Raw genomic sequence first — 22,272 nt, 5'->3', positions numbered from 1 at the left:
GGTTTGCGATTCTGCACAGACAGCTGCACACAGAGTCATTTACTGCACTTTGATTAGATTCAGATACATTCTGCCCTCCATCTGCACTTCAGAACAATAGAACATGTTTTGGTGAGGAGTTATTGAGAAGAAAAATCTATTCAAGGCAGCTGGATGAGAAAAGTAAGAGAGCAAATGCATTCTGTTTCATCCACCACGCTAACAATGCATATTGAAGAGGCAGGCTTTCAAGCTTCTAAGTGTGTTGACTTCAAAATGAGTGTTTGAGAGTACAGACAGAACCCCCCCCTTCCCCTTCCTCGCCCCCCCCCCCCCCCCCCCCCCCGCCTCCCTTGGGTAGATTACACACTGACAAACATATGGAGAAGGAGTCTGCCGGCTTTGTTGGTCCAAAAAAGCAGCCCTCTCGGATAAACAGTGAGATTTATTCAGTGTGGAGAGAACAGACTTGAGGTGAGCTGACATGTTGTGACCAGTTCACACCAGGCCTCTCGCTCTACCAATGTAATGTGCGAAAGTAATTACTCTACGTGAGGGTCTTCTGCTTTCACATTCATACGCTGAAATAAAGCTTCGGCAACAGTATCGTTACAAATTCAGTTTTAGTTGATGTGAAGGTGCGCTGTTCAGACTTAATTTAGTGACATTTAATGAGAAGAAAAACAGGGAGAACAGGTTTCACAAGTCCAAAGGGAGGGATGTTAAAGCAAGTCATCTGGATGACACATAATTTTCTCGAAGACATGGTCGGTCAGTTGATTAGGGATTGAACTTCAAGTGCCCTGAAAGCCACAGCATTAGACTGTCTAGACTGACTGTTAGCCAGGAGGAAATGCCTTTCCACTGCACAGTTATGAAGAACAAAGTAAGTAAGCATTGTATTTTATTTAAAAGTACATGTGAGGTCAGTTGTTCTTCGTAGAATATAGAGTAAAACACAAGCAACACATAGAGAGACAAAAGATACTGAGCAATTACTGACGTAATACTGGAATTGTCTTCTTTTCTGTCATCAGTGTAATTAAAATGAAAATGAAAAGCCACCGTGGGGCAGCAATGACGCACTACACTAGTGCGATTGTCCCCTTTTTGAAATAAAAATCTCTCCGGGCTTGTTGCATTAAAAGCTACAGTGTCCTTCTCAAACCTACTATCTGGTAAGAGGAGAAGAGAGGAGAAGGGCTGGTAATTGGGGCTGTACAGTAATAATGTGTTTAGTGTGGGCAGCACTTTCCTCAGTGTTAACATGCTGGGCCATTAATTGGCTAATGGAGTATATATGGCGTAGCACGGGGGTGGTCTCAAAGGAGAGAGTGGGGGAAGGAGAGGAGTTGGAAGCGGAGCAGCAGTTGCAGGTTACCCAAGTAAAACGCAGTTTGCAGGTATGCAGCAAGGTTTGGAGCTAATGAGCATCTTCCGAAGCAGAATAATTGCTTCAAAATTGCAACCCTGTTTCCTACAAAATGCATTTATGTTTTTTCTGAACCTCTCCATAGAAGTCATAGGGAGGAGGTTGGGGCAAAGGACTTTGACACTGGAGACAGTGGTTTGCGGTCCAGGTCAGGAAAGGATCATGATTTTGCGTGTCAATCCATCGTATGTGGCACCTTAAGTAAGAGTTGACTTCCACAATTTTTTCCTAACATTTAAATATATAATATTAGGTATTGTGGGTAAAATAAGAAATATTTGCTAATTAGCGATAAACAAAATAAAGCGTAGGCTCATGGGAATGCCAGTAGTTTTGCAAGTCTCAAGCCAAAGTATTGGCTCTGTCTATCCATCCATCTATCCATCCATTCCAAAAGTACCCAAAACCACAGCTGTCAATGTCATGGTGGCAGTAGATGAAAAATATAAGCAAAGTTTTGGGATTCAGACTCTACAAACCAAGACTGACACAAAAACTAATAGCAGTCATTCTAGTTCATCCTTTAGTCCTTTGAGGATTCTTCCGCACACCTGCTGATGGCGTTACACGAAAAGTCATAGGATCACCAAAATAAGTAGTTCATCCACTGGGGACCATGAACATGAGTACCAAATGTGGCGCTACATCCAATAGTTGAGATATTTCAGTCTGGACCAAAGTGGCGGACCAACCAAACAGACCAGCATTGTCATTCTTAGAGAGCACACCACTAGCATGCTCAGTAGTCCGGGGGGTATTTTTGACATAATACATTTTGTAATGCAAACTAAATGCACTGGAATTTCAGGTGACAGTGTTGCTAAATTACTGGTAGTGTCATTCTTTACACGTCAGCGGGAGACATCTAGCAGAAAATATGTACTTGGGAATGAAGGATTTAAATCTCAGCTTGCCACAGAGAGACCCACTGCCAAACAGGCAGAGGTTGGTAACCTAACACTGTCTGGTAGTCCAGCTTTTCTTTCTGACAGCCAGAACAAGTTGGAATAGGCCTCTCACTGCAGTCTAACAGGTGTGGAATATAGATATGTTTTCTCCACAAGCGCACGGTCCACCAGATCTGTTGTATGACTGAAAAAGCCATGACTTCTCACCTGAAAAATGTCAAGTGTTGTTAACCATTGAAACAAAAGCATACTTTAAAAGTTGATGAGTGTATAAAAGCAACAAAGCTACAGTGCAAGATGGACCAGTTGGTAATGACAGCATGACTCACATGTTTGGTATTTTTGCTCGTTAATATCCTTTTATTGAAATGCACCTATTAGCTTTATCAATGTCAGACTCCCGAGGCCTGGACGAGAAGTCTCTCTCTTTTAGCTTCATGTCGCCAGTCTAGCCAAGGCTATTATCTCGTCCCAAATGTCAATATTTCAGTTTTTATGAATCTGATTAGTCCATAAAACGCCAGAGGGTCTTGAGATCCCAGTGGACTTCCGTGAACCTGTGGTAACATCATTGTCTGGTTCTTCCTGGCAGAAATGTGACATCACTTTAGCCAGATGGCAGGTGAAAGGTCTTCTGGGAATTAGTGTTCTCTCCATGTGGGGCTTGTTTTCTATTTCCTGACAGCACAAGCTAAAGTGAGACCACACTTAGTGCACACAACTGTGCTGTGAGTTGATAATTTCCATAATGTACCTGGTCTGCGACAATGCAGAAACACACCAAACCAGCTTAGAGGCTTCATAAATGACTGCATATCATGCAACATTGCATCAGGCCTTCATCAAAATCTCATTCTGCAGATAATGCTGAGAAAATGGGATTTTGGGCTGCTAAAAATAAACAAGGCAGTCTATGGGTAGGATGTGGGAATTGGGTTAATCCAACACTGAAAAATGGTGATTGTTTGAAATGTGATTACTGTTATTAAAATACACAGACACGGGAGAGAGAGTTAGGCTTGGGGGGGTTCTTGCTGTGTTCCAAACCTGTCAATCATCAGTTAGGAGCAGCGGTGGGGGGTCAGAGGTCAGTTATGACCTGAGGTAATAGGGAAGTCTAGCACCAGTGGGAGGTGCGGTACTTGTATGCATGTGTGGATGTGTGTGTTGTACAACATCTGGAACCAGTGAGCGATCTGATGGCTGCTGCCAGGGTCATCGCAGTGGGAGGTCAACTCCCCCCTCTGCCTGTCCTCAGCCCTTCTCCTCTCTACTCCCCACTGTCCAACTCCCCACTCCTACAATGCCAGCTCTCCTCACTCCCATGCACCACCATGACTGAGTCCTGTCAGCTGTGGACAGATGGGCATTCACATGGAACCATTCTCTGAGACAGGAAAAGGCCCTGTGAAAGGCCCTGTTGTGTGGAAGTGGTCCTGGGAAGAGGAACAGCATGGAGAGAGAGAAAGGGGCGGGAAGGCGGAAGACGGGGTTTGACTGCCCACCTCCTCTTGAGGTCTCAGTCCTCGAACAACTCAAGAAAAGCCATATATTTGAATAATACTGCTTGGCTTCTCTCACTAAAGTGGAAGGCATTTTTCTCTATCCTCCTTCCCCATCACTTAGGGGAAGAAAAACGCTTTAAAAGTTTGAGGCAGTCTTCCTGAAGTCTGGACTGATCAGTATCTGAAACTAAACTTTAAAGTTGGGATGCTGCTGTAAGCCTGTCTGAATCCTTGACTGTAGATTTCTTACACACTCTCATTACTCTGAAAACCACCATACCAAGTATAATATCTTTGTTTCTCTGTGTCTTCACAAATAACCACATACAGTTCATGAGTTAGCATCTTCGTCCCAGTTCCCAGGCACATTTTATGAAAACTATTCTAATCTCGTAAAAACATGCAAACTGGATGTGTTTCCATCAGCAGAGCTGGAGTAAATATTTTATTAAGGCTTTCTGAGCATCAAAATAAAGAAATTCATTTCTTGTCGTAATTGTAAGTTTTCCTTATGATTCACAAATAAAAAACACTTTTTAATGTTCAATATATTCATCACAGAATACAGGCCAAGACGCGGGAGCTTCGGGAGAAGCAGGCCAAGGAGAGGGAATATGCCGAGATCCAAGACGTTGTGAGCCGCACCTTCAGCTCAGATGAGGAGCACACCTACGCTGGCATCGGATCGTTAGACTCGTCGGTGGACAGCAGCAACATGGAGCCGTACAACCACCACTACCATCTCCCTCAGAGTCCCCAGAGCCCTCACCTTCCCCTGAGCCTTCAAGAGAACGGCCCACCCCTGGAAGCTCTGTATGCCCAGGTCAATAAGCCACGCAATGGACGCCCTGCAGCTCCAGACAGGTAGGGGGCGCCACAAAAATAGTCCACACGCAGGTGTTGCAAGGCTGTTGACTCAACATACAGCGTCCTTTGTAGCGTTCTACCTCTCTCGCTCATTCAAACGACACTAACTAGCTTTGCAACTCGTGTGTATGCTTTGCAACAACCTCGTTCATTTACACCTCATCTATAATGTATAAGCAGCGGTGGGATTGTATTTGTTCACTTTTACTTGTCCTGGGTGACACATGCTGCACAGAAAAACAATGAATTTCACACAGTGTTTTATTGCTGCCTCGTCCCACGAGGCATTGCCCCAAGCAAGGAGGCAGAATCACCAGGCATGGTAAAACAACAAGAGCAACAACAATCAGAAATTCGCCACGTGTTAGAATTTGATATCAAGCAGTCTTTTTTAAAATGTATTTCATTATCCTTGGATCACAGGTAATCCTCTCCAGTCTCTCGTGCAACACGTTCAGAGAGTCACGCTGCATGTCAGTTCAGCTTGTTTGTCGCTGGGGCGGCTGTTTCGCTCGTGACCTCCACGCCAGCATGAATATTTGATGTGACGACAATACCATGCAGAGCTTTAGTTTCATATTACTGTGTAGATGGCCTATTGCCGAAAAACCTGTGTAAAGTTATCACCTGTTTTTGTTTGTTCTCTTTTTTAGCTTTAGCAAATTGGAAAGTAGACTAAGATTGATTTTGCTGCATAGTTATTGATAACAATAACTGCATTCATATCAATAAAATTGTAAGTATGATAACAGGGCACGACCCTGAGATCAGGGACAGTGGATACAGTCTCACAAATGGGCTGTTAGCTTAAAATGTCAATGTTTAAAATACCATTTTACATTTATCAGGTTAACAGTGAGGGGTTGAATCCGAGCACTGACCATCGCAACCAGCTGTACAACACATTATAATCACAGACAACTGCTCTTTAAATGTACAATAGCGGCTATTTAGCTTCATCAATACTGATCAACAATCAATAATCCTTCACTCAATAAACATCTATTGTCCAAGTACAACTACAACACAGGCAGCCATAACACAAGCAACTACACTAACAAGCCTAAAGGCAACGAGCAGGTGTGTTGCACATGTGAATGCGAAAAATGCAAAAAACTGCATAAAATTATCAAAAATCCAAACTTTTTGAAGACTTTATACAATTTGTTTTGCTTATATATAATGCATGTTCCCCTGCTGAGCCGAATGTGTCATGAGGACAACAGATTTCCTGCAGGTCATATGGTGACATGTCAGGAGATTTCTATCCCCACGGTCTCCCAGAACCTTTCAGGGAGTTATTAATGGATCCGATAATACCCACCTCCTGTGACTGACAGCTGTCACTTTGGGGGCTTGTGACCTTTCAAGACTCAGGTGGCGTGGGGTGTGTGTGTTACTGTGTGTGACCAATACAGAGCGCCTCTGTGTGAGTGGGTGTATGTTTAAGAGAATTTACCGAGGTAGTATCTCCATCCTGTAGCCCCTTCCGTGACAGTCAGAGTAGATATGACAAGGTTATCTGGCCCCATATGAAAGCCAGCTAAATTCATGTGCCAATACATCCGGGGCTTAGTGAAGGCCACTGATCTATATGTCTAAAGCGAAGGTTACCTCCACACGTTTCCTCAGGATGGCCTTGCAGTGTCATAGCAACTATCTACTGTGAACTATCCCACTTCCGAAGCAGAAGTTGATGATCAGCCTGGAAGCTTGTTCAAAAAAGGAGGCAAGTCAGCGCTTGGAGGGTATTCAATGAGCCTTTGTATTCAAATCACAAGACTCTAGGATGTTGGTTAGTGATAGACATGATGCTATTGATTTTCAGTGGGAATATCAATAAGCTCTGTGCAGGGATACAGTATAAAAGCACTAGCATAAGGCAACCCTGTGAGTGATTCGTCTCTTTTTTCTTTCCTGCATTGCCAGAGGGAACATTAATAACAAGCGTCTTTATGGCTCTCACAGAGAAGTAAAGAAAAAAAAGGATTTATGCAAAGTACTTCCTATATGAAGTAAACAGATGCTTTGTTACTCAGACATGACTTTTAAAGATACATTTTCTAATAGTTTTTTTTTTTTTTTTGCTTTGTATAATAGTTTATTCAGATTTAGCCAAATGTCCTCTGACCATCTGGAAGGTGTTCCATGTTTCTGTTGCTTTTTATCTTGCAAATTAGTATATCATTTTCCATTCAAAAGTAAATGCATTATACTATTGATTAGGTCTTTTCTTGAATTCAGCAGTTTGAAAAAACAATAACACAAACAGAACATGTCTAATCTTCTCCTTCCTGCTTCCTTGTTTTAGCAGTTTCTTGGAAATACTGGAGTCTCACCTTTGCCGGTTTATTTCAGCATAAAAAGCTTACTGTTGCATGTTAATTATAAATACAAGCTTATATTTAGTTTGAGGTCTGAGCCTTAAGTATTGATAGCACAGTATAGAGTTTTATTTGCAGGCACAGGATTAGCTGTCAGGAGTGTTGTGATTTGATTTGAAATATGCGCCGCATGTTCAACATTGCATTTTTGTTTTGCACCTCCAGCTGCTTTGCATATCTTGTGTATGCCAGCCCAGCTGTATGCCTGTAATGTTTGCCTTGCTGCCTTTGAGATATAATATGCACTGGTTCTTATTTAGCTCAGAGGCTTTCTATTTACGATTTGCAAAAAGGAGCTTGAAACACATTCAGATTCAAGACTCCTGTCACTTTCCTATCATAACAAACATGAACAGTAATTTGCATTTCTAAATTAAACTTAATGGAACTATCATTGTCAAATATAAAGCGCCAACACAACAGAATTTGCAATCATTTCTGACTGTTCTATGTATCACGACAGCAAAATTGGATTCTGAACTTTTCCTTTGCCATTTAGAGATCCAGTTTGACTTGCAATTTCTTCACTGTCTCATCCTGACACTGCTACCTAACCAAATATTTTGGAGGTGCAGAGATAACACGAGTTTCCTGTTTGAAGGTCAGGAAAAAGGAAGTTGATGGGGTTTGTAGAGGGAAGCCTGCTCATTCCTGGCTGTCAGTCGGTCGTCAGTATGAAAGAGAAGACTGAGTAGCATTTAACCTTGACCTGGCTACAGTTACTGCCTTCTGAGGTGGGCCCTGGAGAAACACACTGATCAAAGGGGCAGATTAAGGATCCTCTCGTACAAGGATTGTTCCAGTAGAGTTTAATCCTATGGTCAGACATCTGACACCAAGCCAGCACCTTTTCACATGCCTGAATGAACCTCAACACCAAATGCAAAAACAAATAAATGAATGAAATGCCTATAACACGATTTATTTCGAATGTCAGCCCTGACTGTCTATAATGGAAGCAGGCCACAGTGTGTAGCAATACAACCGTTCACAAGCAAAGTACTTCCAAAAGGAGTTTGACAAGACAGTCGAGCAATGCAAGTGGTAAAAAGAAGATACATTTGATGATTTGTTTGTCTATAAAAACACACATATAGATGCAAACATACAGATGTACATAAAAACAAAGAAAAAAACCCAGCACGGCTAGCTGCTGCTAACTCCTACAGCACAGCAAATCATATTATATGGGGATATTACCACGCTGGAAGCCATCTCCTGATTGTCACATGACCTCGAGAGGCATGGCACAACTACATGAATCCTGCCTTTGAAATTGGTTCCATGGAAGTAGATGGAAGTAAATGGGAGCAAATTGAGTTGAAATTAGCAGATAGCCTTCCTTTATTTTTCAGTCATTGCTGGGAAAAACACACCGAGTGCCGAACAGAGGCAGTGAGTGTGTTGGGGAATGACTGCACTCCAACTAATCAGTATGTTTCATCTAAAAGCCACCTTGTCAAACACTCGCATCTCTGGAAAGACATCAGACAATGCTGGTGTAGCCAGGAGTCTAAGATCTCATAAGTTTGTTTACTATACACCGCTCGGTGCTGTCATTACAACACAGCATTTTAGTCAAATAAAAGCAGGTTCTTTAGATCCAGTCACGTAATCAGAGACACTTAGGGGCCCTTTGGTTGATGTGGGGAGGTGTTCCTTTTTAGAGGTGGGGTCCACATGCCTGCAATTACCAGTTACCCCACATTATAGTTTTGCATCTTGGACTCTTTTTATGCTTCATGTGTTTATACACATGTGCATTCATTTTATGCCATAATAAAGACGTTCACCCGTGACTTGCCGAGGCTTTCAAAGCTGCACTCTTGTTTATGCACTACAGTTAATAAGAAGAGGCTGCAGCTGGGTAAATAGCCAGGGTATGCGCCTCCCTCTCTGATAGACTTTTGGTAATGGAACCCTAATGGGAAGGTCACTGTGACTGTAAAGCTGGAATGAGTCAGACCTGAGCCTATAAACCCACGGAGATACAAGGACCCCTGGTTGCTGTGGGCGTCCAGAGATCCTGCCCATTCTGCCGTATCGGGTTTTACTGTTCCTCTATGGGATCACGGTACAACAAGGGCTCATTTGACAATTTATTACCAACCTCCACGTTATTAGAGCTGGCAGCACCAGTGGTGTTTTGACAATGCTGTCAGACTCAGTAAAACTGAAGGGCACCAATAGAAACCCGGGATTTATTCATGGTCTAAAACCTTATATAAAGCAAACGTAAATATCCCTGTTCACCCTAAAGCTTGTAGCATGAATTCTGCTCTATTATCGAGTTTACATGAAAGTGAGCTAGACATAAACCCCTGAACACAGTGTTTTCTTTTTCAGTTTTTTGTTTCACCTCATAAAAAAAGGGAGACCGAGCAAAATGGGATGACCTCATTTCTCGACAGGCAGCTGACAAGTCAACCCCTCCATCTGCACAGGGGCCGTGGGGTTTGGGTGACTGGCGTTGGATGCTGCGTTTCAGAACGACAACCTGACAGGTGCCAGGCTCGATGGGATTTGTGGGAAGCGAGCGTGAAACAAAGCGTCACCTTTGAAACCGCAATTTGATTGACTGCTGCTCCCATTACCCCGTCGAGTTTCTAAAGCTCCTTAGAGCATGGGCGAGGAAGAGTCAGACACAGAGAGGAAGAGGTGGGGGGAAGCAGGGAGAAAAGATACGGAGCTCATGGAGCTCAGCGGTGCAAAGCCCTTGAAGTCCTCTGCAACTCAGCAGCTCCAGAGAGGCTGGCAGGCAGGCAGCAAAGAGAAATAAAGCACCCAAAGATCCTCACCTAAAGAACCGCTCGCTGTGGTGTTTTTCCCCTTGCTCTCTCCACGCTAAGACACACTAAGTCAGGACCTCCACTTTGCATGGTCTTGAAATTGGATTATGAGGTAGCTAATGCATTTTCTGCACCTGATAAAAGGTCAGGCTTTTCATCTCGGGAGAAGTTTGTGACGATATCTCCCCTCGCTCTCACCACCTCGCCGCTTTGATGCTCAAAGACGTGGACGAGGTGGGAAATGTTAATATGCCCTGAGACGCATACTTCACACCTCAGATGAAGGGTCGTTCAGAGCTGCCCGTGGCCGTTTGAACCTCCTCCTGCTGTTCAGAGCCACCGGCTGACAGAGCTTTTATCCTCACTTTTGTCGGGATCATCGTTACTCAGAACAATTCATTTTGTCTTGTTGCTTATTGGCCCCATCAAGTTTTTTGGATGCAAAAACATTAAGTATCATTCCAACAGGGAACCACAATCTTCTTCTTTTAGTCTGCGCTGTATTGTTGGAATGGACCATTGGATGACTCGATTAAAATAATGCAGATGGAGAGCAAACTCTCCCAAACAACAGTTTTCCACCTCAGTCAGATGAGCTGAGCCAATCTGTAGTAATCGCCTTTTTTATTGTTTGCTGTCTCTTATTTGGCATCTGTAATTAACTCCGCAATCAACAATCAGTCACTGTGATTTTTATAGTCTATATTTTCATTTAGATGCAATCAAAGCGAGATTAACAACACTTTCTGACTGCAACATCTGTAGCTTTGATTAAATCCTACCTCTCAATAATTCATTGGTAAACAAATGAATCTTTTACGACCCCTGCATCTGCGTTAAGACTTTAATAACAGCTCGTAAGTCTCTAATAACGTTTTCTTGTAGTTCTCAAGGGAGTAAAATTGATATGTCTAGCATCAAGGAACAGTTTGCTTTAATGTGACACATACATTAGTGGTAACTAATTACATTTTACGTACTCATTGGTATCTCTGTTATTCCAGAGTGTTTTGCCTGGTGTATCCAGTTCCTTCACCTCCTGCAGGCTGCCAAGCTAAACAAGGTTTAGAGTCGACGCTGACTCTCTCACATTGTATTCCCAGGGCCATGGCAACATGTTTTGGCGCTGCCTTATGTTTGTCTCTGACATCCGCCGGTGTTTTCCATTACTCCCTCTGAGTGTCCTTGTGTGGGTGTGAAATTAGTGTCACTGTGAATGTGTGGAGTAGTGCCTTTTCCTGCTGTAATTGAGAATAAAAAAGGGACACTGAGGTGATGAGAAGAGTTCATCCGTTAGCTCCTGTTGAGCGAGCTGCCGGTGTAATGAATGAGCCTGGCTGAATCCTCAGGTCAGCTGTGGTTACCGGCGTCTGCAGGACATCCTCTACACCTGCTAAACCCATGTAGATGATGTTCCAGTCTTCACACAGCTTTGGAAAAGCCCCATGTAAACCCTGCAGATAGGTTACAAAATGAGGGTGCAAGTCCAACACACAGGCACATTTGCACACTGACTTTTGCCCTTTCCTCCAGCCTGCTCGGTGCTGTGGCGATATTGCGAGAGGCCTAATGCACCAAATGCACATCAGCCTTATCGCAGGGGTTCTACACAGATAGCAACGTGTATCTCCCAGGCAAAGCAAGTGAATTATTTTTTCTGGTCTGTTTTCATTTTTTTTTTTTTTTTTTTTTTACCCTACCGCTTCGGAGAGGGCCCTGTGGGATGGATGTGATGAGATGGAGCACAGAGAAGGCAATTTATCCTCCGTTTGTACCATTACGTTCATTTAAGAAAGCAAACAGCCTGAAAGCAGATCGAGAAAGCGCGAGAGAGAGCAGGAGGCAGGGAGAGTGAGAGAGAGAGAGAAATAGACCCACCTCATCTTCAACTCTACATCAAATGGATCAAGCTGATTAATGTTGCACGTACAGTATATATTTTATCAGCATCCCTCAAATGGGAAGCCTAGAAGACATGCACACAGTACCTAATGAATTTTCACAAGGAGATGAAAGGAAAGGGGAGCATGCCATTTAGGGCAGGCTTGCCCCAGCAGACAAAATGGGAAGTGGAGATGGAGGGAGGTTTGAATATGGCCGAGGGCTGCTGAAGCCTTGTTTGTTGATAGGCACCGGAGGGCATCTCATTCCCAGCAATCAGCAGCTGCAAATAGACAGTTAATCCCCCCTCAACTCCCCTGAAGGCTGCCGATGCCTGACACCATAACTTGACTGTGCCGCGCTGAGGAGAGATTAACAAAATAGACAAGCATTTGCCGGGCCGGGCGAATCCCCCCCCCCCCCCCCCCCATTTTAGAGTGAATGTGATTATTTGTTTTGAAAATGTCACAGCAACTAATTGGGCGAAAACTGATAGCAAATGTGGGATGTAGTTTTCTCGAAATTCAGTCACTTAGAAATCCATTTTGATTGAATAACGTACGCTGCGGTGCGTCTCTTATGTGAACAAGAGGTTCCTCTGTGAGAAAACTCTGCTTTGCACATGATAGATAATCCAATATCATAAACTAATCACGGGTCCTCTCTGCTAGCATAGCATCAAGCTTTCATCCCCGCAACTCTCACACACTCTCACACAGCCGCTCCAGAAATAGATCAGGTGAGGAATGTGATTGAGAGGCAGGTGACTGCAGAGCATGGGTTTGCACTGCGAACCGTGTCAGCAAGCAGATGACTCTCACGCCTCCTCATCCTCATCACCTTGTTTTCATCTCTCTCTCTTCAGTTAATCTGAGTGCGAACACACACATACAAACGAAAGTGACCTCAGAGTGTCAGGCAGGGATGCTAACTGCTGCATTTTTCATTTTCCAGCCAGTGAAGTGAGGCCAGGGACATCATTGTTTACTGTAAAGTGAAAGCTGGCAGAGGCATCGGGAAGTGTTTAGGTCCTCCCCTCTCACTCTAAATATAACTTGTATAACTTGAAAACAGGACAGCACAAACTGGCCAAAAGAAGAGTTGAACTGTGGCTGTTTAGCAGAGCTCAACACAACAAGTCAGAGTCGTGCTGGTGGAGTTAAGAGAATATTAAGGCAGGAACATAACTTTGAACGAAAGTGAATACAAGAAAAAGACGCAAAGAATTGGATCAATCATTTTTTTCATTGTACCAAGTCAGTAGTTGTCTGATGTTGAGTTGATGGAAGTTACTTCCTGACTTCCTCCAATCAAATGTTGTCTTCATTTCAACAAGCCCTTGTGTATATATGACAAATTGTACACACACACAACCACACACACACACACACACACATATATATATATATTTGTATAACCTGCTACATGGTGAAAACATAGTCATCAAAATCCATATAAAAAAAGGTTATAATTAGCAGATGACTAGCCCAAACCACACCAAATTATCACCAGATCAGCTTCCACAAGTCTCTACTCCATGAAGTCAGTTTTCTTTTTGTGTTTCATCTCCTCACATGCATCCTGAGCCATACCAACAAAGGACCAACCACGGACTGGTCAGCACCAAGCAGCAAGCTTGTTGAACGCAAGTTTGTTGATGCATAATCACAAGCTAGCAACGCCAGTGTTGGTTCAACTTACTGTTTTTAACCTACCTCACAGCATTTTCACATATATTAGAGATTGCAAAACACCAAATACTAGTGATTTATTTGTCATAAGATGCCCACACTGCATAACTATCCTTGAAAAACAACAGTTTTGAAGATGTCAGCCGATAGCTATGATATTTAATCAGTGGTTCCGGTATTGGCCTTTAACCACCAGTATATTACAGAATAGTATATTCTTAAAACTTTAAAGTTCAAGCTCGTGCTGTCATGCCCTTATTGCAGTAATAGCAGAACCCCACTCCCATCACCAGGCAGTAGAGATTTAGGCCTAAAAGTTGAGTTCTGACCAGTGGCCCCTGCATCACTTACCAGGCTGTGTCCTGAATACTATTTTCTAAGTGGTCACTGGGGTTCAGCTGTATCAAGAAGTTAGTCCATTCTAATCGAAAGCCAGTCAGTGTGTGCAGGGCACATAATTAAATTTACCTTGCCCATATCTGAGCCAGCGAGCCTGTGCACTCAACACAGAGCAGCATTAGTTCTCTCTATTTTAAGAGCAGTATCCCTATTCCTTTGTCAGACTACGCCATTGTCGTTCCAATCCCCGTGCCTTGAACAAGCTCCCAGCGGCAAATCGGATCTCAGCGAGAGCCTTTTGTAATTACAGGGAGCTGAATGGGTGAATACGTCCCAAATCCGCAAGACCATCCAGCGACACATTCCATCTGTCTTAAGCCTCCTTCCAATATTTGAGGTCGACTCATGAGGGGGTATTGAAATAGCGCACACCACCACCTTGTTTCTCTGCTGTTTGTGTGACAGTTCTGTTCAGTGTTTTTAAAGTTTTCATTACCATGTCTTAGAAAAATGTTGGCCTTTCACATCAGCTCTGAAAAAGCAGCTGTTAAGGTGTTGGTTAACATGGCTGTGTGGGTGAATGACCCTCGGCTGTTGAACTGGTGTATTTCACAGCTACAGTAGGTTGTGAAGAAGCACAGGAAGTATCACAGCGATCATACAATAAAATGCAAATGCAAAAAATACAACAGGAAGTAGGAGTTCCCTTCATTGCAGTGTGAAGTGTATGATATAACATTTAAAGTACAACTAATGTTCATGTTTGTAAATGTCACAGTAGAAATGATTTGTTTGCTTTCCATGTCCACCTCTGGCTTCCTGTTCTTGGAAGCCAGAGGTGGACTCTCAAGTTAGACATCCGTGCATGTCAGCAGAGTATATAACCTGTGGCCATGCAGTCAACACGGGACTCATTTCCTCGCTATTACTCCATCATCCCACACAGGTAGGATAGCATTAAACCAGAATATACCAGGGAAAGCCTGCGGCCCTCTCCGTATGTATTTCTATCCAATACAGGCTTTGCTGGGCCCCGGACTGGGTTGTATGGCCCCTCTAGCAAAGTTCTTCGTGAGGTCACCTGAGCCGGACCAGTTTGAGCTCACTGTGGGACCTAATAAACCCTGTGGGGGCCACCAGACATTTCTAATGCCATCAGCATGCCTGTAAAAATCCTCTTAGCTCCTTGCAGCAGAGTAATGGCAGCCCATGGCCTTGTTGGTCTGCTGTAATGGGCCCATGATGTCATCACAGGTCATCATGGAGTCAGAGGTCTGTCCTGCTTCCAAAGAAAACTGGGCATTTCAAAGGAATCACACAAGTGTCTTTCAGTTTACACTGTCTCCACTGTGAATGCTGGGGTTTGTTTGTACCTGAGGAAATTACTGGGAAAGTTAATAACTGAAGGCATTTTAACCTAGTCAGCCTTATTGAATTGGATCACTGATTGGCCAAACGCTGTGTAGGTCACCAGTAATAAGCTCTGCTTTTCCTCACATGCCCTCTCCTATTTTCTCCAGCCTTGCACAGTGAGAGTACAGTGATTTCACCAGTTCACCTATTTCTCCAGCAATTTAAGAAGAAACTCAACGTCCAAAACGTTTAGAACCAAAATTCTGCAATTTCAATCTCTTTCAAGATTGAATTAAGTGTGAATTTGATTTACTCAGCTTTTTTCCAGATCTGTTTATGCCTGAGAGAGTGTAATGTATCTGTGTTATTGGTGGCTATGAACACCTGAAAAAACACCTGTGTGACTGTCTCTCTGCTCCACCATCCTTTAGCTTCACAGCCTCGATGGTTGATGGTCCATAAGCGTCCCAGTGAGAGGCGTCATCCCAGAAACACTCATCTTCTCCGCCATGATTAAGCATAAAGAATAATCCCCATCCTGCAGTTATATGGCCATCATTAAGGGCTTACTGCCAGGCCGACCTGCAGTAGGTTTCACCCAGGATAATGGCCGTGTTTTAGTGGTAGTCAGGGACGTCAATTAAAATCCACATCATTTTTTTTTTTTTTTTATGGCCTTTTGTGGGAAGTTGTGCTTTATCGGTTGCATGGCAGTGAGGGGCTGACTGGGTGATAAAGCCTCTGATTTCAAAGCCGTTTATGCTCCAATGTTTATAGCTCGAGTATTGTGTTCATATGTCTGTTGCGGTGTGTGCGTGTGTGAGTGGACGCCGAGGTCTGAGAGCAGACGCGCGTGCCAGTGCCTGTCATGCATTAATAATGTATCACAACAGACTGAAAGGTGATGTGCTGGATGACTTTAATGGAGAGGCTAATCGCTGGGCTCTGAGTTCTGACAGGAAACAGCGAGAGGTTCTCAGATGATGAAGCTGACCGCGGCAGAAAAAAAGAAAACACCGGTGCAAGTATGGTGACATCCGTACAGTTACTTCCTGGTGTTATGAGGTAATGTCCTTCGAAATGCATGACTGAGCGATTTTCCAAAGTGTACCAGATGTTTTAGATGTTTAGATGTTTTACATTTCCAACCTTTCAGGCAGCCATTGCTTTCATGCCAGTCTTGAATGACACAAGCTGGAGATTTGCATGCTTGCTCGCTCATCGCAGTTCATCACCTTTTTTGTCACGGTTGCATTCTTGTCATAATTCCGATAAGTTGCAGGGTCTCTCCTTCAAAACTCTGCTTCTTGGTGCATTTAAACATAAACCAGAACATGACGGTTACGTTTGAATTGAGTTGCATTGTGGGAATTGTAGGATGAACTGTTTTGTTTTTGGAAGTGGGCCCATGTCATTCTAAACCAGGATATCTCAGCATCTACTTCTTTTTCTGATCGTTTCTGACAACATATCTCATCTATTCAGTGGTTTTAAAATCAATTACTGTAATTTACTGTAGAAGATTGGCATTCATTCATCATACAAATGAGGAATCCTGACGAGACACAATCCCAGTTAGATAACATATAAAATGGGCATTCCATTCACGAGTTTCACTGGTACTTTCTTGCTGCGTGCTGAGTAAGCAGTCACAGTTCTAAATCTTCCCATATGGGAATCCACATCAAGAAAACCGTCTCTGTTGTAGTATCATGTATAAACCGTTGCAATGGCTGTTGTCTCACTATGTGCCTACATAATCACAGTAAACCTCACCAGACATCTGTTTCACAGCAGAGCCTGAGTCATAGACACAGCGAGGCGCTGCAGTGTCAAAGCGTATATCACCAGGGCCGTGGAATGATTCTCCCAATCCTGTGAGATCATAAGCCGCGAGTTGAAGAGGTTAGAGATTTCGTCATGGGCTGCGGGACCTAAGTATTTCCTAAAGAAGCTTGCTGAGTGCTTTTTTTTTGTATCATGGCAGGTTGCTATTAGCAGGCACATTTATGGCAGTCAGTCAGACGTCTGTATTATGGGTGCAGCCTAATTCATCATATTGTTCAGCATTTGAAAAACAACTCTCTTTAATACATGTTTGTTCTTTACTAAGCAGCATGACATTTGCAAAATGAGCTAAAATTTCGATTATTGCTATTATCACTAATACTGCTGAATGTTCTCTACAATTTGTATCCTTACAAAACCTTTTCTGCAAGACCTAGAACACCATAAATTGCTAGCAACAGCTCCAACCCTGACAGCAAAAGCGATTTATAGAAGAGATTGAATGTAAGTGGAATGTGGTTGTCTCTTGAAAATAACACAATCACATAGGGCAAGCTAAAGATGTCGCAAGTATGATCAGAATATAGAAAAGGCCGTGGCAGCTTCAGGCGAAGGAGAGGGAAGATGTGAATGTTAACATTAGTTGTAATGTGGTTCAGGTCGTGTCCTTCCTCCCCTTTTCATCTGTCCTCCATTGTGGGGCCGTGAAGAATCTGCAGTTGTTCACTTCTTCTATTCGGCTTCATTAATGCTCCTTCCTCTCAGTCTGCATTCATTCTTACTCTCTTTCTTCCTTTTTTCCCTGTTGTGCTCTTTCACTCCCCACCCTCCGTTTCCCATCTCCCTCTCTTTATTCTGCATCTTTCTCCCCCATTTTCCACCAATGCCAGGGATACTGAGCGAGCCCCAGCTATCAAGCCATAATGAGCATGTTCACTAAAGCACTGATTCATCAGAACAAAGAGAGGCAGAGAGAGCGAGGGAGAAGGATGGATGACAAGGGGAAGAGAGAGAATAAGAGAGAGAGGGAGACGCTGGAGTGTACCCTCGAATGGCTTTGGACTGTAAACCCCTACAGCTTCCTCCTCCTCTGGCTGTATTTTTCCTAATAGCCTCTTGGGCTATTTCTGGGTCCCCTTTTAAATGGGAGGTGGGTGGGAATGAATGCTGTGAAGGGTTTGGAGGGGTGTGTGTGTGTGTGTGTGTGTGTGTGCGTGTGTGTGTGTGTGTGTGAGGAGTGGGGGGGGGTTGTATTTGGCCCTGCCAAGGCAGTGAATAAGCACTCTGACTCGCAGCAGGATCAGCGGTGGTGAGGTTGTGTGTGTGTGTGTGTGTGTGTGTGTGTGTGTGCGTGTGTGTGTGTGTGTGTGTGTGTGTAGGGGCTCTCTGTTGCCACTGGAGACGAGAGAAGAGATGCATATGCACGCACTTGCACACACAGACACACACACACACACACACACACACACACACACATACAAACCCTGAATGTGGAACCTCCAAAGCTGATTAGTCAAACTTGTGATTTCCAATTTCAAACCCGGGACACAAATCCTGCACTTAATATTCATGCAGAAAGCGGTTAGGTCCCCTCGCCGTCCCGTGCTGCCCCAGGGCTGTGGGCTGGGTGAGTGGGGGAGGTGGGGGGGGGGCTTTTAATCAGCTTAGTTAAAAGGATGGAGATGAGGAAAAGAGGAGGATGACAGGGAAAAAGGGAAAGCGAAAACAGAAAGTAGTGTTTTTTACTACTTGATTGGGTAGGTGGCCCATTGATGAAAGCAGCCTACTCACACACACACACACACACACAGGGTGAGCATCTTATCTGGGGGTGCAGAGTGACAAATCACACACCCACCCACGTCTTGTCTCATTCAATCGGCTGGCCTGGAGGTGGCCAACACAAACAGCAAAATGTTGCTTCTGAATCTTTTACAGTACGTCTTCCACATTGTTCGATATGCGTGTGTTTGTGACTTTGGGCCCGCTCACACGCATCGTAAACAGGATTACGTCCACATCTGACAGACGTCGTTTCCGTTTTAGCGAGGGTGACTTCAGTTGTGCCACCGTCACTGTGACTCCTCCGTCTGCGTCTTTTAACCTTGTAATCAGGATGGCACGCTGTGTCATCGCCACTTCCCCGCACAGGCAGAAAGAGCTGGCAGCCAGCGAGGGATGAGCGAAAGAGAGAGCGGGAGAGATGAAAGAAAGGGAGGAGAAGGGAGGGAAATGGACAATAAAAGCAAGCAGGGATGTAAAAGTGGAAGCGGAATAAGCTGAAAGTTTACACACCTCATATTGGTGGAATAGAGTTTAACCGCCTTTGCACCCCAGGCTGTTTTTGCTTGGTTTTCTCTCCTTTTATTTACAGGCTTATGTCACTGCGTCTTAGCCAGGCTTGTCACATATTGTTACTTTCAGAATAAGTTAGGCTCCTCAAAAGTGCTTTCATTTGCCATGTCACTGGCACTACAGTATAGAATACATACAGTTTTTTTATGAAAAAGTTGAAACTGCTGGAGGTTTTCGCCTTAATGCCCACATGATGCAACGTCTGTCTATGAACAGAAGGCGTGCCAGTGTTCCAGAGATATACTGACCTTGTTGATGGGACACTCTGAGCCTTATCACTGTTATAAAAACTTGTTTTGACTCTTATGTTTTCATTTTTTGCCACCATGGCACCTGCCATGCTGTAAGTGATGTTAAGAAACAATGTTGCCCCGGAGACAGCGAGCCATCTCCTCTAATGTTCATACAGTCGATATCGTCAGAGTTGGTGGAAATGGCTCGGCTGTTTTATGGAACTCTCATATTCAAGCAGCAGCGAGGAGTGTGCTGGAAGGACTAATGCCTCCTTGATGAACACATACCTGAACATTAACATAGTAAACGCAGAAAAGGAGGAAGTGGGTGTGAAAGGTGCCTGTAAAGCAGTCCGTAGGAAATGTCAGGCCAAAAAGGCTGCTGTGTACACCTTCACGATAATGATTGGGTGCTACTAGTGAGCTGGTAGCCACACAGCTGATGAATGAGCCACAAACACATGAATGAAACAGCTGATGCTAAATAGCAAATGCAAGTGCGGCTTCAGCAGCTTCTGTCTGAGCTAATGCATAATGTTATTATGAGGCAGTGAAGTTCAAAAGTGGAATTTTTTGTTTTGTTGTGTTTTCTAAGCACGTTTATGGACATTTATCCTTGATGGACATGCTGCTAGCCCTGGAGAGACTAACTGATTGCGTGTTTATGATTTATGTGTTTTCCAGTTTGGCTGAATTACAACCCTGAAAAGAAGTTGTGACGCAAATCCTGTGAATTGTGTTCAAAGGTTTAAAGGCTGCGGAAAAGCTACAGCCGACTAGATGATATTGTATTTGAACCTTTTTATTCACCATCGCACCTACTGAAGCGAGATCAAGGGAGAATGATGAGCAGACACCGGAGGGAAGGCGCAGCTGGAGAGATAGAAACACAAAGGGAGTTGATGAATGAGCGAGAAATGTTAGGAAAACAGCAACTGGAAGGTGAGAAAAAACAAACCAGCAAAAGGAGAGGGAGGCGGCGAACCAGACAGAGGTAGACAAAAAGACAAAGATTAACCCAGAGGATGAGAATACAGGGGGGCGAGCAGGCCTCCGCCTCCCAGAGAGCCAGAGTGATTGCAGCGATGAGCGCCTCAGCCTCCCACACCTCCCTGCCGAGGCCACAGCCGTAGCCTCCCATCCCATCATTCATCCGGACATAGCAGAGCGGTGCGAGATGTTTCCAGTCTCTACCACACTCCATAACTCAGCCCCTCTTCTCCAGAGAGGCGCTCCTTAAACACCACCTCCCTCCACCTATATCCCCCCTCGCTCTCATCACTCGCATCAGTCTGTCTTTAAAACAACCATTGGAGGTACGAGAAGCAACAGCCAGCGACCATCAGCGTACACCCCCCACGGGCCAGGGAGAGAAGAATGTGGCAGACATGTGGACAGTGTTGCCCCTCAGGGAGACTTTGGGAAAAATGTTAGCAATAGAGCCTACAGGGGCCATAATTTACCGGGCCGGCTCCATGATGCTGTGACACAGTTATTAGCCTTATAAACTAGAGCTGTCACCGTGTCATTATTGCTCACATTCACGTGAGACCATCCTCTCCTTTTTCTTTTCTTATTTCTTTTTAAGCAGCTTTGGTTCTTCTATTGTATCACAGCAGCACGATTGATGCTTCTGGCCAGAATACTTTTGCTGTCCTTTTGTTGTGATTTTGCTTTGTTTTCCCACTATCTGACTGAGAATGAAAACACAGTCATTGGCACGTTTACGGGACATAGATGTTAATTAGGTGGCTGCGTGCCTGCAGTGCGTTGACAGCAAGTAAACACAGCGGCGAAGCCTTCACGTGTCGACTTCACTGAGTCCTTCGCACAACTGCTTATAGCCTTACATCACCTCATGACAAATACATAGTTAGATATTAATTAGCAGCTATTTTGATTGAAACCGAGGTTCATGAATTTACTTTGAGTTGTGAGAGACAGAATTTTTTTCAGGTTCCTCCTTTCTTATCTCATTAACGTTCAGCAGATTACTAATACTTCACCTCAAATTCTGTCAAGGGCCGTGTGCAAACTCTACACTTCTTACGTTTGTGATATCAAACAACAACAAAAAAGGCTAACAGAAGGAATGATGTAATGTTAGGACACTTTTCCAAAGGGGCACCAATTTTACACTCGAAGATCAGTTTACTTGTCACAAGGAGAATTACTCAACCTGTGAAAACAGTTATACCGTGCTGTATAATGCTCCCTTTAGAGCCACAGAGCCTGGCATGTGAAAACATCAGGGTTATGCCAGATTGGATTCAAAACTTTCATGCTTTTATTTGATAGCCAACAGGAAGGCTGACAGGAATGTCCACCTATAGCACCCACAAATGCCAGCAGTACCTCCCAGTGGAAACTCAAGACACAAATTAGTTGAGGAGTTAGAAGTAGAACATGAAATATCAGTATTCTGGGTTTGTACCTGCTGCTGTTTAGACATTTCCAGGCAGTGAATATTAGATAAGAACATTATTTAAATTAGTAAATAGGTTGAATTCAGTGTTTTAATTATCAGGAGTGGAGTGCTTCTCTTTGTTTTTGTGCCAGTGTGTGATTTTGGTTTATTTTTAACATAGTTAGTCGTGCCTATAGCTGCTAGCTTCAAAGAACTGATCCACGTTTCACTCAAAAATATTGTTTTTCCATTCAGGGTACTGTTTCGTGACAGCGTCTAAATACGCCACATCAAGTACAAGTCTCCCCTCCAGGTTTGGGAGTCTGTTTTATGAGCTGAGTAGCAGCGAGGTCAGGGTCTC

General features: G+C 43.9%; 1 protein-coding gene across 2 annotated transcripts in view; it reads left to right on the top strand.

Annotated features, from left to right (window-relative positions):
- The window catches only part of LOC121623719 (partitioning defective 3 homolog), a 323,624-nt gene that overhangs the window by 246,193 nt on the left and 55,159 nt on the right, over positions 1–22,272 (top strand). For both annotated transcript variants that reach the window (XM_041961133.1, XM_041961132.1), the window contains one exon: positions 4,386–4,688. In XM_041961133.1, the coding sequence (XP_041817067.1) occupies positions 4,386–4,688 (303 nt within the window). The remainder of the gene's footprint in view (positions 1–4,385; positions 4,689–22,272) is intronic.

This window comes from Chelmon rostratus, chromosome 20, assembly GCF_017976325.1.
Source record: "Chelmon rostratus isolate fCheRos1 chromosome 20, fCheRos1.pri, whole genome shotgun sequence".
In the NCBI taxonomy this organism is placed as follows: domain Eukaryota; kingdom Metazoa; phylum Chordata; class Actinopteri; order Chaetodontiformes; family Chaetodontidae; genus Chelmon; species Chelmon rostratus.
Note: the sequence above shows the minus strand (reverse complement) of the source record. Positions and strands in the feature narration are given on the sequence as shown.